Raw genomic sequence first — 13,050 nt, 5'->3', positions numbered from 1 at the left:
CAAGCTATACAAGTAGATTACAAACATTCCAGATAACCATTTCCAGAAGTTTACAACTTGATTTTTCTTACAAGCGCATGAGAAATTCCATAGCAGCTGCTGAGATACAGTGTCATTCTAAACAGAGTAAGACAAGGCTATTGCACATAAAAGGCTATAATGCTGCATAAAATGGCATGGTAAATTTCTCGCAGATTAATGTGACTAGTCTTTTTGACCAGAATGACTTTTTTCCTTAGGTACAGGAAACAAGAAAAAATGTTAAGAGAGGAGAATAACTCTAATGGGATACTTGGAAGGAGGATTTATTCATTGTTGAGGTGCGCTGCTTATTATTAGTATTTTCCATAAATAATGTTCAGGTTGAAACTTCAAATGTTGCTGGCTTACCTGAGTGAACATAACAATGGCGTTTGTGATAAATTTTAAGCTAGTTTGTTATAGTAACTCAACACAATCCTAATTATGTAGAACAAAAAGAAAACACTGTGGTCTGTGCAGAGTGCTTTCTTCATATTACCTGATATCTGGCAATAGAGAGAACATATATTAAATCCAAGGGCTTACACCTTCCAATTTTAGAAACTATATTTTTAAGAAAATTATTTTCTTGACTGAGAAAAAACTCAGCTCTTTTCTCCCCTCCATTACATTTCCATTTCTGACGGCTTTCTAGGCAGAGTAAAAGGTTTAATGTCCCCTTTATTGACTCCACGCATTCTCCCTCGGTGTGCCGAAGAGTGCAGTTCCGCACGTCATCTCCTGCCCTACAGATCCGTCTGAAAAAACTACTTTTCTGGCTTTTTAAAATCCCCACTCCCATCTCTAACCAAAACAAATTGCGTCGTTCCCTGTCCTTCTCTCGTCTTTCTCTTCCTTTCCTCGATATCATGCGCAATACGGCCTCTTTCGCACATGCAGAATAATACACTTTCAACGCATTTTCACAATTGTTTGTGATTTTGCTATTCCGGACAGTAAAATTCAGCTGCAAAGGGCACTGAAAGTGGGTTGAAAGTGCATTATTCTGCATGTGCAGAAGGGGGCTATGCTTCTTGGAAGCAGGATCATATAATTCCGGATACTTCCTAACGCTATAACAACAAGCAGTTAATAATTCGGATTCCTGGTATGCTTTCATCGCAGATTTCCCTCCTGCCAACCGAAATCCACGCCACGGATCCTCAGACAATCCCTTGCGTTCTGGTAGCCCAGATGGGATCTTGCAGGAAGCTGAGAAAGAGAAAACTCTGGCCACTGGCCAGTCTACCCAGACGGGGAAAAAGAGTTGCAAATCAATACCGGATTATCAACAGCCCGCTCTGCATCCTCTGCCTAATCTCCAGGAAGATGGCCGTGGCCATTGAAGCTGCGCCCAGAAGGTTGATCCCTCCTGGAGCAAAAAACGGAGCGATCGCAGGACACATTCAGATCTGCCCGGGGAATGAACGCACGTGAGAAGGAGCCAGGCTAAGCTCAGCCCCGGAAGTCTTGAACCCGCTGGTATTTGTCGATCCAAGGAGAAGTCCCTGCTGCTTCGCCGCCTCTGTCACAGCGCCCTTGTTATCAAGCGTTCGTGGTTGTAAATTAGCTCGCGGGTTTAACTATAGTTTTTAGTTTTTATAGTTTAGTCCAAACTGACAGAAGTGTTGGCAACTTCTGCTGTATGTTTTAAAAATCACATTTCACTCAATCGCATCTCATCCGCAAGTGCCTGGATTTGTAACCTGTGGATTCTACCGTTGAGAACTCTTTGGCTTTATAATCTCATATGCACCTAACGAAGACCAGGACGTTTCTTTGAGGCAATGAGATCTCGTCTACGAAAGATCCCAACTTGTTTTCTTGCAGCACACTGGCAGGTGGCAAGACAATCCTGCGCAGAGTCACTTCTGTCTAATTCCACAGACCGTGTTTAGGATTTCACTGTGATACAGACTTCTCTAGAATCAGGGCTCTGCCTAGGCGAAATAATGCAGCGTCTTTAAAAACCAACAACGGCTCATTCCGCACAGCAGGTGTATAACGAGTTGCAACTCGTTATACATCTGTTGTGTGGAATCCACCAACCTTTTACTAAGCTTCCGTGGGCAGCCCGCTTCTTAAATAAAAATAAAACATCTCCATCGTTCAGACATTTTATATACCGTGTTCCTCGAAAATAGGAAAAAATGGGCAGGTCGAGGGGACTTGAAAAGCAAATACCGGATAAATGTACGTACACTTCGAAACAAAAAAGCAAACCCATGGCCGGAAGAAACTGCGTTATTCGACCACGGCCCAGCAGGGGTCGCTGCAGCGCCTAACGAGACTCGCTCCGCCAGAAGGAAGGACGCGAGCCGCGGTGCAGGCCGGGAGCTGTCAGTGCCCTGTCCGGGGTGTTTAGGTGGCGGGGCTCTTCCGGCTCGGGAGGCCAAGGTAACCCCGTTTCCTCTGCGCCCCCCTCCTCCTCCCTCGTCCCTGTTCCTCCGAGCCTTGGTTCTTGGCTTTGGCTGGGGGAGGGTATAACCCCTGCAAGGAGATCTCTCCCTCCTCCAAGGAGATAGCCTCCTTCGGGGGCGAGAGGAAGAGGGAGAGCCTCTTAACATTTATGCATCCGAAGTGGCTCAGGTATCATCCCTCTTTCTGCTCTCTGTGCTTTCTCTTTCTCATTTACCTTTGAGACTGTTTTCCTTCTTCCCCGTCAGACATGCTGATAGACTGGAAGTGTTAGGAGTGCGAAGCAGGAAAGCTTTGGGGTTGTTGTGTGGTGCCCCCTCTCTCTTCCCTCACCTGGTACTTTTTCAAGATGTACCTAGTAATTAATTGTTGGTTTATTTTATTCGTAGCCATTCTTTTTTCATAAATAGTGCAGTCCCTCCATTTCTGTTTATGAAATGTTGTTGTGGGAAGATATAGTGAGAAGTTAAAATTGTCTGAGGCATCTAAAATATTATGCTTCTGCTCTGTACCCTAGTTGATTTTTAATAACTTCTAGCTTTGGTTTTGGATGTACAAGCCCAGAAGCACATCCTGAAAGGGTTAATAAAGCTGTCCTTATAGCAAAGTTCTGATTAGTTGAGAGTACCATGCAATGGTTAAATGCTTTTCTGGGTTTACTAATCCAGCCTATGAAATTTTGACAGTGCACTTTATAAATATTTTTCAAATCCTTGTCTTTGTTCCATGTTGTTTTGTCTCACTTCTAATTATGCAGTGTTGTTAAGTGCCATTTTGCATTCTGTTTACAGTTGCTCATTCACATGTCTCTTCTTTCGTGATCTCTGTGATCTTTTTCAAATTTCAGTCTTCTCCAATAAAGTGCCGTTTGCTTCACTAACTTTATTCTTGACAACCCAGTCATGACAACCCAGTCATGATTAGAGTGTCACATTAGGATCTGGGAGAACAGGATCAAATTCCTATAAAGCCTGCTGGATGATCTTGGGCCAATCATTCTCTCTCACTGTAACCTGCCTTACAGGATTGTTATGAGGCTAAAACAGGATAGGAAGAATGATATATACCAACCTGAGCTGTTTGGAGGAAGGCCAAGATAAAAATTTGTGGGTTTTCTGTTTTTGTTTTGCATGTTTTTCTGGATTGTTTATTAGTAATTATGCCTTTTGAAACAGGTTTCAGTTATTGTTTACATGTTAACTTGCCAATACTGTGATGTAGGTGCTTGAAATGAGACAGTCCTAGTTCTGGTTGTTGTCTTACTATATAGTCCGTGTGTTTCTGTGCTGAAATTGGAGGAAAACTTTTATATCTCTTTTGTAGACCCTTCCTAAATGTAAACCTGCTATGTCCTTATTCCCACATGTGCTTGGAATTGCAGCTTTTGTTTGTGCTTATGCATAACTTGGCTTTTCCAGAAGGGAGGATCTTAAAAAGAACACCCTCTTTGCCAAATTTCCAGTTGTTAAGCAGCACTTTCTCCTTGGATCATATAGTATAGTGAAACGTTTGTTTGTGGTGGGTCTTTTCCTGCATATGGTGGTGGTTCTTCTTGTTGTTTTGTGAGGAGGGGAACAGTGAGGTTCTTTCTTAATTTAGTCAATTCAGTTGAAACTATTGGGCAATAATAATGAACTTTGAGCTTAGTGGAGTGCTTAATAAATAAAGCAGTAGGATTCATTAGAGGAAAGCCAATACAGGAAACACCCTAGTTGGAGAGGAAATAATTCTGCATCTTCTAGATTTTTTTAAACTATAGAAATATTAAGGTTAAAGAGTCATTCTCCAGGGAGAAGGTTAAAGAGTCATTCTCCAGGGAGACTGGAAAGTTCACTGTCTGATTGTTGTGAACTGCTATTTAAAGGCTGCTAATCTGGTGCATACTTATCTTGGCAAAAGTACCACTGAGCTCCATGGAGATGTCTTCTAAATAAAGTTCTTTAGGATAACATCCCATGTCGGATTTCTTTCATGTATGTAAAGACAATCCTGCTTGGGTCTTGAAAAATATTTAAATTGTTGGCAAGTGATATCGGCTGATTTTTCACCCATTTCAAAAAGCTGGGGGAAACATACTTTGTGATGGGTTTGTATACTTTTGTGAATGACCAGCTGACAGATTTCTCGGTATCATTCCAAAAATAGGAATAAATTACTGTCAGGGAAGTGGGATAAGGATTTCAAGCTTCTCTACACATTAAAAGTACTAGGTAAGTTTACTGTAGAGACAGCGCGGTACCACCAAACTGCATGACAGTCACAGTGCACTCAGGCAAGCCACCTCTGAACATCACTTCTCTTGAAATCCCCATGAGGTTGCTATAAGTCAGCTGTGACTTGATGATATTTTCCACCGCCAAGTTAACTGTAGTAATTCTTATCGCTGGTTAGAATTCAGAATAGATAAACTATTTCTTAGAAGCTGAAGAGATGATATAACTATGATAGTCAGTAATCAGAGTTATGGTGCAACTCACTTGTGAATAATTATTCCTCAAAGTTATGTGTATCTTTGGCTTTCCTTTGTACATGAAGAAATTTGCCTCCAATCCCATGTTCACTCAGAATTAAGTCCTGCTGAGTTTAATAGGACTTTCTGTTATTATAGATCAGCGCCAACACATTTATGAGCAAGTATAATGTGTTGCTAGTTATGTCTGAGCTAAGTTGTAATCCTCTGCACATTAATTTAGGAATAAATCCCACCAGTGAAATATGCAGTGCAGTTCTGTCATGTTTACGCAGAAGCCACTCGTGTTGGTTTCAGGGGCTCTTACTCTCAAGTAAGAATGCTTAGGATTGCAATGTAAAATATAATGTGCTTTCCATTTAAGCATATCATGTAAATTCATATTAGAATTTTTCTAGTTATCTTTCACAAAACCTGTGAATCAGTGCTCTTGGCTTTTCATATCAGCTACTGTGAAAACTGATAACTTATGAAGAGCTGGCAGGCTCCCTTCTCATAGCAGTTGTTTGCAGGTATGCCAGTCAAAAAGTTTTATCTATATCACTTTTACTGATTATTCTACCACTATTAATTTTTTTATTTGTTTGTTTATTTAAAGAGAGAATATATTCAGCCTAGTTCTGCTTTCTGCTAAGTAAATATATTGAGGCTTGAGGGTTTGCTTTGGGCTTGTGGGGTCCCGCGCCCGAAATCAAAGAGGCAAAGCAGTTCCCTGGACCACACTCATGTAATACACACAAACATTCAGTGATGTTCCTGACTAATTAACAGTTAGAGAGAATGTGGTTTTAGTTAATAATATTAGTTAACCTAATAATAGTTTCAATAGTTACTGTAGAAAAGGTATCGAAGACATAGAAAAAGTGCAGAGAAAGGCAACGAGGATGATTGAAGGATTGGAGCACCTTCCTTATGAGGAGAGGCTGCAGCGTTTGGGACTCTTTATTTTGGAAGGAGACGGCTGAGGGGGGATATGATTGAAGTCTATAAAATTATGCATGGAGTAGAAAATGTTGACAGAGAGATTTTTTTCTCTCTTTCTCACAATACTAGAACCAGGGGGCATTCATTGAAAATGCTGGGGGGAAGAATTAGGACTAATAAAAGGAAACACTTCTTCACACAACGTGTGATTGGTGTTTGGAATATGCTGCCACAGGAGGTGGTGATGGCCACTAACCTGGATAGCTTTAAAAAGGGCTTGGACAGATTTATGGAGGAGAAGTCAATCTCTGGCTACCAATCTTGATCCTCTTTGATCTGAGATTGCAAATGCCTTAGCAGACCAGGTGATCAGGAGCAGCAGAAGCAGAAGGCCATTGCTTTCACATCCTGCACGTGAGCTCCCAAAGGCACCTGGTGGGCCACTGTGAGTAGCAGAGTGCTGGACTAGATGGACTCTGGTCTGATCCAGCAGGCTAGTTCTTATGTTCTTATGTATGTAATATTAGTAATGAGTCCATGAAATGACCCGCTATAAATCACGGGCACAACATAAGAATAACAGTACATTCTGTACATCTTGATAGTGCAAGTGGTTTGTAGGTCAATATGCAAAGGATCTCATCAACAACGTATTAAATTATGCTTCAATATTTTCTTCTGTAATCAGTAGTGGAGGTTGTTTTCTCCCTACTATGTAAAAAAAAGCCTGTTGTGAATAAATAATGGTTGGGTTGTAAGTGGTAAACAGTGGATATAGGAAACATTGTGGCATTTTTTTCACAATCTTTGCTTAAGTGTGAATGGAGGTTACACAACACTCATGGCACTTACTAGACATCAAAGAGAAGGCACAAGCTGGCTACAAAAGAGCAATGTTGTGGGATATAGTGCAAAATTAGAGTTTTGAGTCTGTTATGAAAATTCCACCCCGTCAAAGTTCTTTGTTGCTAAGCAAAACCAGAAAAAAGGAAAATTAGAGAAAAAAATGCGACTTGTTCTTCATGTTGCTTGTCAGTTGTAGTAAATATGTGATATATGAGGAACTTCCAAACTGCTGAAGAGACCAAACAATCTGAACCAAATACTAAAAGGTTCTTACTGTAGCAGGATGCCTGGAAAAGGGAAAGCAAAGAAAGGGAGTGGCTTCCAAAAAACCCCATGTTTATTGTTGAATCGCTTCTTCTGGTTTAATGATCCAATTCTGATAGTATTGAAAAGGGAGGTCATGTTGAGAGCCAGTGTAAAGTTAATGCACCACTGATGGTGTCCTTGTCTGAACTGAGTAAAGGCTGCATGGCCAGCCATACAGGGGCTCTTTCAGCAGCTCTTCCCCTTGGCTCCGGCCTAGGACGTAGGTAAGGGGGGGTGTTTCTCGGGTTCAACCCCCCCCATTCATGTCCGAAGCTCCGCCCCTCCGTTTGTGGGTTTTTAAAACATTTTAGTGTTTTTTCTGTTTTTGGCCTGCAGGGGGCGCATTGTTTGGGCTAGCAGCACCAAACTTTCAGGGGTTGTTTGGGGGACTCTCCTGATGATAATACCTGGGTTTGGTGAGGTTTGGTTCAGGGGGTCCAAAGTTATGGACTCCCAAAGGGGGTGCCCCATCCTCCATTGTTTCCAATGGGAGCTAATAGAAGATGGGGGCTGCACCTTTGAGGGTCCATAACTGTCATGCCCTGAACCAAACTTCACCAAACCTGGGAGGTATCATCAGGAGAGTCTCTTACTGATACCACCCAGGTTTTGTGACGTTTGGTCCAGGGGGTCCAATGCTATGGACTCCCAAAGGGCTACACATGAACCAAACTTCACCAAACCCGGGTGGTATTATTAGGAGAGTCTCCTAAAGATACCCTGAAAGTTTGGTGCTTCTAGCTTGATAATTGCACCCCTGACAGCAGGCACTCACCAAATTTCCCCAGATTCTCCTTTCAAATCCACCCCTTCGGCTTGGATTTAAAGGGAGAATCTGAGGTCCTCAGTTCAGAAGAAGAAGAAGAGTTTGGATCTTTATCCCCCCCCCCCCTTTCTCTCCAGTAGGAGATCAAAGGAGTTTACAATCTCCTTGCCCTTCCCCCCTCACAACAAACACCCTGTGAGGTGGGTGGGACTGAGAGAGCATTGAAAAGCTGTGACTAGCCCAAGGTCACCCAGCTGGCATGTGTAGGAGTGCACAGGCTAATCTGAATTCCCCAGATAAGCCTCCACAGCTCAAGTGGCAGAGCAGGGAATCAAACCCGGTTCCTCCAGATTAGAATGCGGCTGCCCGGGGGGTGGGGGGACTCAGATTTTGCACCAGGCTCCATTTTCCCTCTATGCCTCTGCACAGAGGGGAGGGCAGAAGGAACTGCCGGCTGCTGGCTGGGAGCCCAGCTGGTGCGGGGCAGGGGAGGACAGGGCAGGGCAGGAGAGTCTGCCATCCCCAGCCTCGGAGACCTGCTTTTATAAGCGCTAGGCCAGGGGCGGGGCTTGTGGAGGCGTGGCCATGCCTTAGAGGTGGGTGGGGGCATGGCTCCTCCCCTAAGCCCCCCTCATAAAAATCTATACCTACTTCCCTGACTCCAGCCTAATCCTTCCTACATGCATTTCACCTTCTTTTCTTTGCCTTATCTTCGGCTCCATCACAGGGAATGAACAGACACTCTCTGCCTTGCTGATGGCTCTTTTGTGGCAGAGGATACTGGAGTCTTTCTTTGCTAGAAACCAGAATTTAATGTTGGGCCTGACTGTTTACTTGATTGATTGATTGATTGATTGATTGATTGATTGATTGATTGATTGATTGGGCTTGATATACCACCCACCTCCAGAGGCCTTGAAACTGATGTGCCCTGATCTTGTACTACTGGTCGCTGACTGTAAATAAAATGACTTATGAACTTATGAACATCCCCAGAGGGCTCTGGGCAGTGTACAAAATAAATTACCATAAAACACTGTAAACCCCCAACAAATATCAATATATAAATTTAAAATAGAATTTTTAGTACAGAATTTGCTCTTGCAGATTTTTTTTTCAAAGGATACAAAAAGCAGTGTTTACTGAAGGTGGTAATATTCTTCAAAATGATACTGTAACAAAGGTCTTTGTCTTGGTTCTTCACTATGTATTGCTTTTTGGCAAAAGTGTTTTTAAAGCAGTTTCTTTACACTGAGAAAAAATAAACCATTCTAAAACATAAAAGGTATTTTTGAATATAGGTGGTTACAGTGCAATGGAGGAGTGCTTGGTTTCTTTCTCTCTTTCAGATTGGTAGCGGGAAACTGGACAGGGAGTTGAGGAGAGCTTATGATAAACGGTGCCTGTCTTCTGCCTTCCCCTCCCTCTCAAGGGATCAGCTGTGACAACTGGAAGTTGGAGGGAGGAGTCCTTCACTGCAGCTACGTCCACCCATGATAGAGGAGAGACTGATTCCTCACAGTCCCTCTGCTCTCAGGAAAGGCAAGCTGTACTTGTAGTCCTGATAAACACTAGCACAATAGCAGTCAGAATAGTCCTTAAGATGTAAGTGTAAGAAAACATGCATCATTTCTGTTATGAATCATGAGTTCTCACAATCTGCAAGTGTGAATATTTCCAGACTTGCAGAAATAGCTGCATTTCTGCAGGCCACAAGAAGGTTTGGGAAAATTAATTACACAGACCACCATTACTCTATTATTATTATTATTATTATTATTATTATTATTATTATTATTATTATTATTTATTTATTTATTTATTTATTTATTTATTTATTTATTTATTTAATTTGTATACCGCCCGATCCCCGAAGGGCTCCGGGTGGTGAACAACATTCACTACAACATCAACAGGAGCGGTCGTACAAATATAAACACATAGGCTCCATCCCATAAAATAGCTTAAAACTCATAAAACAGCAAAAAACCATAATACATAATAAAAGGCGTCCGACCCCAATTTAAAACCTACCCCCATGGGGGGGGATGGCAGGACCCCTCAATATGAGGGGACCCTGATGTAACTGCCCTAGGGGCAGGGCAGTAATTATTGGTGGTTAGAATAAGTGAGTGGTGAGTGGAATAAGTGAGTGGTATCATTATTGGTGGTTAGAATAAGTGAGTATATTTAAAAGCTGCAAGTTTCAATGGTTTCAAACAGTCAGCCGCAAAGCAAACAGGCATTCTTGTCTGTAGAGGTTAATGTAATGTGATTTTGTCTATTTTTATGCAGAGTTCAGAGAAAAAAGGTTGTGGCATAGAAGGTGCATTGTTTGGAATAATTTCCTTTTGTCTGCGTAATTGTCCTATATGTATTCTTTTAAAGACTATGCCATTGATGAAAGTAAGAAGAGTGGTGACCACACCATTGTTTTGGTCAAGAATCAGAACTTCCTGCTGTAGAATAGAATTTGAGCAAATGGACATTCTAAATGGCTAGTAATGGCTCACTGAACTGAAGTATTTCACTGGAAGAGAGCTCTATTGAATTTAGTGGGACTTAACATAGAGTTGTATCGTACTAAAAAATTGAATCTTCAAATCTAATGCTGACTTAGGCAGTCTCTCTCATCCTTTCTTCTGTAACAGGGGAAGTGTAATTGTACATCATTGTGTAATTGTGTAATTGTGTAATTGTGTAATTGTGTAATTGTGCATCATTGTAAGGATTATTGTAATGATTTATGTGAAATACTTTGAATGCTCAAAGGATACTATTCCGAGCCTTCTTATTTTACTGCAAGTCCACTACTTGTAGACAATACTGATGTCACAAAGTCTTTTGGAAGTCCGGATCAGCCAGATACTTTGAAGTTCACTTCTTGGCTGACTTTTCTGTATCATGTTTGTCAGAACAAAGGGTTAAGTGGCATTCTAGTGTATTTGATACCGAAGAAGTTCATGGCTTTATAGAAGACTGCCATGACCTATGGAAAAAGAATTAGAAAGTGAAACCCATAGTATTAGGCAGTGGGAGTTTGTACATAGGCAGAATAGCAGAGATAGCATCTTCTCTGAAGTCTGAACCTTCTTGGTGCTTTCTTGCAGAATTTGGTATGGGTATATATATTTTATCAGGAGTAATTCCATCAGCTGTAGTCTGAGCCTGATAACACTTTGATCACAAGCAGAAGAGTTCCAAAACTAGAGTTAATCTGACAGGAGACTTTTTTGCCAGAATGATGGGGGTGTAGGAGGTGCCCAAAGATCAAAACCAATTGGCCATGGTGGCAGTGGCTGATGGGAATTGTAGTCCATGAACATCTGGAGAGCTGCAGGTTTCAGACCCCTGCAAGCAGAGTGACCCTTTCTGAGGCTTAGAAGGAGGTTACTCTGCATAGGATTCCACTGAATGGGACTTCTAAGACGTACTCTGTTCACCAAGAGAAGATTGTGTTGGATGCTCTTTCTGTTTGAAAACTTCATGCAGGGAAGCAAACTGCTTTCAAGCTGATTGATCAGTCCTAGGCCTTGAGGACACTGCAATGTGCTTTACAGAAAGAAAACTGGATTTTTAGTCTAGCATTGAAGCAACAGGCAGAAAAATTAATTTTCCAATGCCTTTGATAAGGCAACAGTGAAAACATTTTCCTGCTGACAGCCTGTGAAGAGTACTGTGAAGTTTATCTTCCATACTCAAAATGTGAAGAACGGTACAGGGACATTATTATTTTTTAATCCTCTAAAGGAGCTTTCTTCTTCTGTTGGAAGTTTTTTTCTGTAAATACTGAGAGGAAATCTGGAAGAACAGCTTCTGTCTGAGAGGATTTTGGTTCCAGGGTATGGTACATGCTACTTTTTAAAAAGCTGTGCTTTTAGAATCATAGAGACCCCAAAGACCATCAAGTCCAACCCCCTGCAATGCAGGAACACACAATCAAAGCATCCTGACAGATGGCCATCAAGCCTATCCTTAAAAACCTCCAAAGAAGGATACTGGTAGTTCATTCCACTGTTGAACAGCCGTTACTGTCAGGAAGTTTTTCCTGATGTTTAGGTGGAATCTCTTTTCCTTCACCTTGAACCCATTACTCCTGGTCCTAGTCTCTGGAGCAGCAGAAAACAAGCTTGCTCCCTCACCTACATAACATCCCTTCAAATATCTAAACATGGCTATCATGCCACCTCTTAACCTTCTCTTCACCAAACTGAAGAGAAACATGCCACCTCTTAACCTTCTCTTCACCATACCCAGCTCCCCAAGTCTCTCACTCTAGAATCAGGAATCATTTTGGCACTCCAGAAGAATGCCTTCCCATTTTGGCACTCCTGAAGAATGCCTTTGCTTTCTCCCTTATGAGTGAGTTATATAATTTTTTCTTACTATAAAGCATTGCACCCAAGGCAGGCATGACTATTAAGATTTAGATTAGATATTTAATTTATACGCCGCCCTCCCCCGGAGGGCTCAGGGAAGTGCACAACATAATAAATAAACAATAACATAATAATACAATAGGATTAATAATACAATAGGACTAAGCAAAATAACAGAACCAATTACACTAGCCCCACAATGGGCCAACAATTCAACAAATACTTAACAATTCTATATCAGGTTAACAGACTAATAGGTTAATGAGCCACAACTACATCAGCAGACAAAGACGTAATATTTCATAACAACAATAAGGTAGCACAGTAGCACAATGGTATAGCATTCCAGTAATACCATAGCAATATCCAGCATAGCACAAAATTTCATAGCAACAATAACATAGCATAATAGCATAACATTCCATAACAATATAACAATACAATAATAGTCAGTATAATATCCTAGCAGCAAATATTGCAGCAATCTAAATCCACAATAAACACCATTTCATAGCAGATAAATCATAACCAACCAAAACTAAATAGGCTCTTATTTAACCTGATATAATATAGAAAGACTTCCTAACAATGGCTTAGTCCAAGAAACAACTTAACTATAACAATGCTACCTACCTACCCACATTACTAAAAATCCAATTTAGTGCACAAATATTAACTGTATTTTAAGAGTTTTAGCATTTAAGGGTATTGGAGCCTATATTATTTTTCTATAATTTGTATTTTGTTTATGTTCTCCATTGGATTTATTGTCATGTTCTGTTGTACACCTCCCAGAGCCCTTCAGGGGAAGGGCGGTATATAAAATTAATAATTAATAAACAAACTCAGTCTACAGCAACTCAGTTCTCATTACACAATAAAAAATTCATCCACTAACTAAACTCTATTTTCCAACAACC

At 41.2% G+C, this 13,050-nt stretch overlaps 2 protein-coding genes across 8 annotated transcripts in view; one reads left to right on the top strand and one right to left on the bottom strand.

The window, feature by feature from the left end:
* Positions 1-1,498, bottom strand: part of UBE3D (ubiquitin protein ligase E3D) — a 70,499-nt gene extending 69,001 nt beyond the window's left edge. For 2 of the 4 annotated variants that reach the window (XR_007244383.1, XR_007244384.1), the window contains exon 1: positions 1,303-1,497. Coding sequence is in view for 2 of the 4 variants with exons in the window: in XM_048495347.1 (XP_048351304.1) it covers positions 1,303-1,427 (125 nt within the window). In the remaining 2 variants the exon portion in view is untranslated. Of the gene's footprint in view, positions 1-1,302 lie in introns of all 4 variants that reach the window. The other 2 variants (XM_048495347.1, XM_048495355.1) reach the window with 2 other exon arrangements.
* An 832-nt stretch (positions 1,499-2,330) lies between these two features.
* The window catches only part of DOP1A (DOP1 leucine zipper like protein A), a 72,095-nt gene continuing 61,375 nt past the window's right edge, over positions 2,331-13,050 (top strand). For 2 of the 4 annotated variants that reach the window (XM_048495327.1, XM_048495301.1), the window contains exon 1: positions 2,464-2,610. The gene's annotated coding sequence lies outside the window, so the exon portion shown is untranslated. Of the gene's footprint in view, positions 2,419-2,463; positions 2,611-2,758; positions 2,776-13,050 lie in introns of those variants that run through there. The other 2 variants (XM_048495309.1, XM_048495318.1) reach the window with 2 other exon arrangements.

This window comes from Sphaerodactylus townsendi, linkage group LG01, assembly GCF_021028975.2.
Source record: "Sphaerodactylus townsendi isolate TG3544 linkage group LG01, MPM_Stown_v2.3, whole genome shotgun sequence".
Taxonomy (NCBI): domain Eukaryota; kingdom Metazoa; phylum Chordata; class Lepidosauria; order Squamata; family Sphaerodactylidae; genus Sphaerodactylus; species Sphaerodactylus townsendi.
The sequence above is the reverse complement of the archived record's forward strand: the minus strand, read 5'-3'. Positions and strand labels throughout refer to the sequence as shown.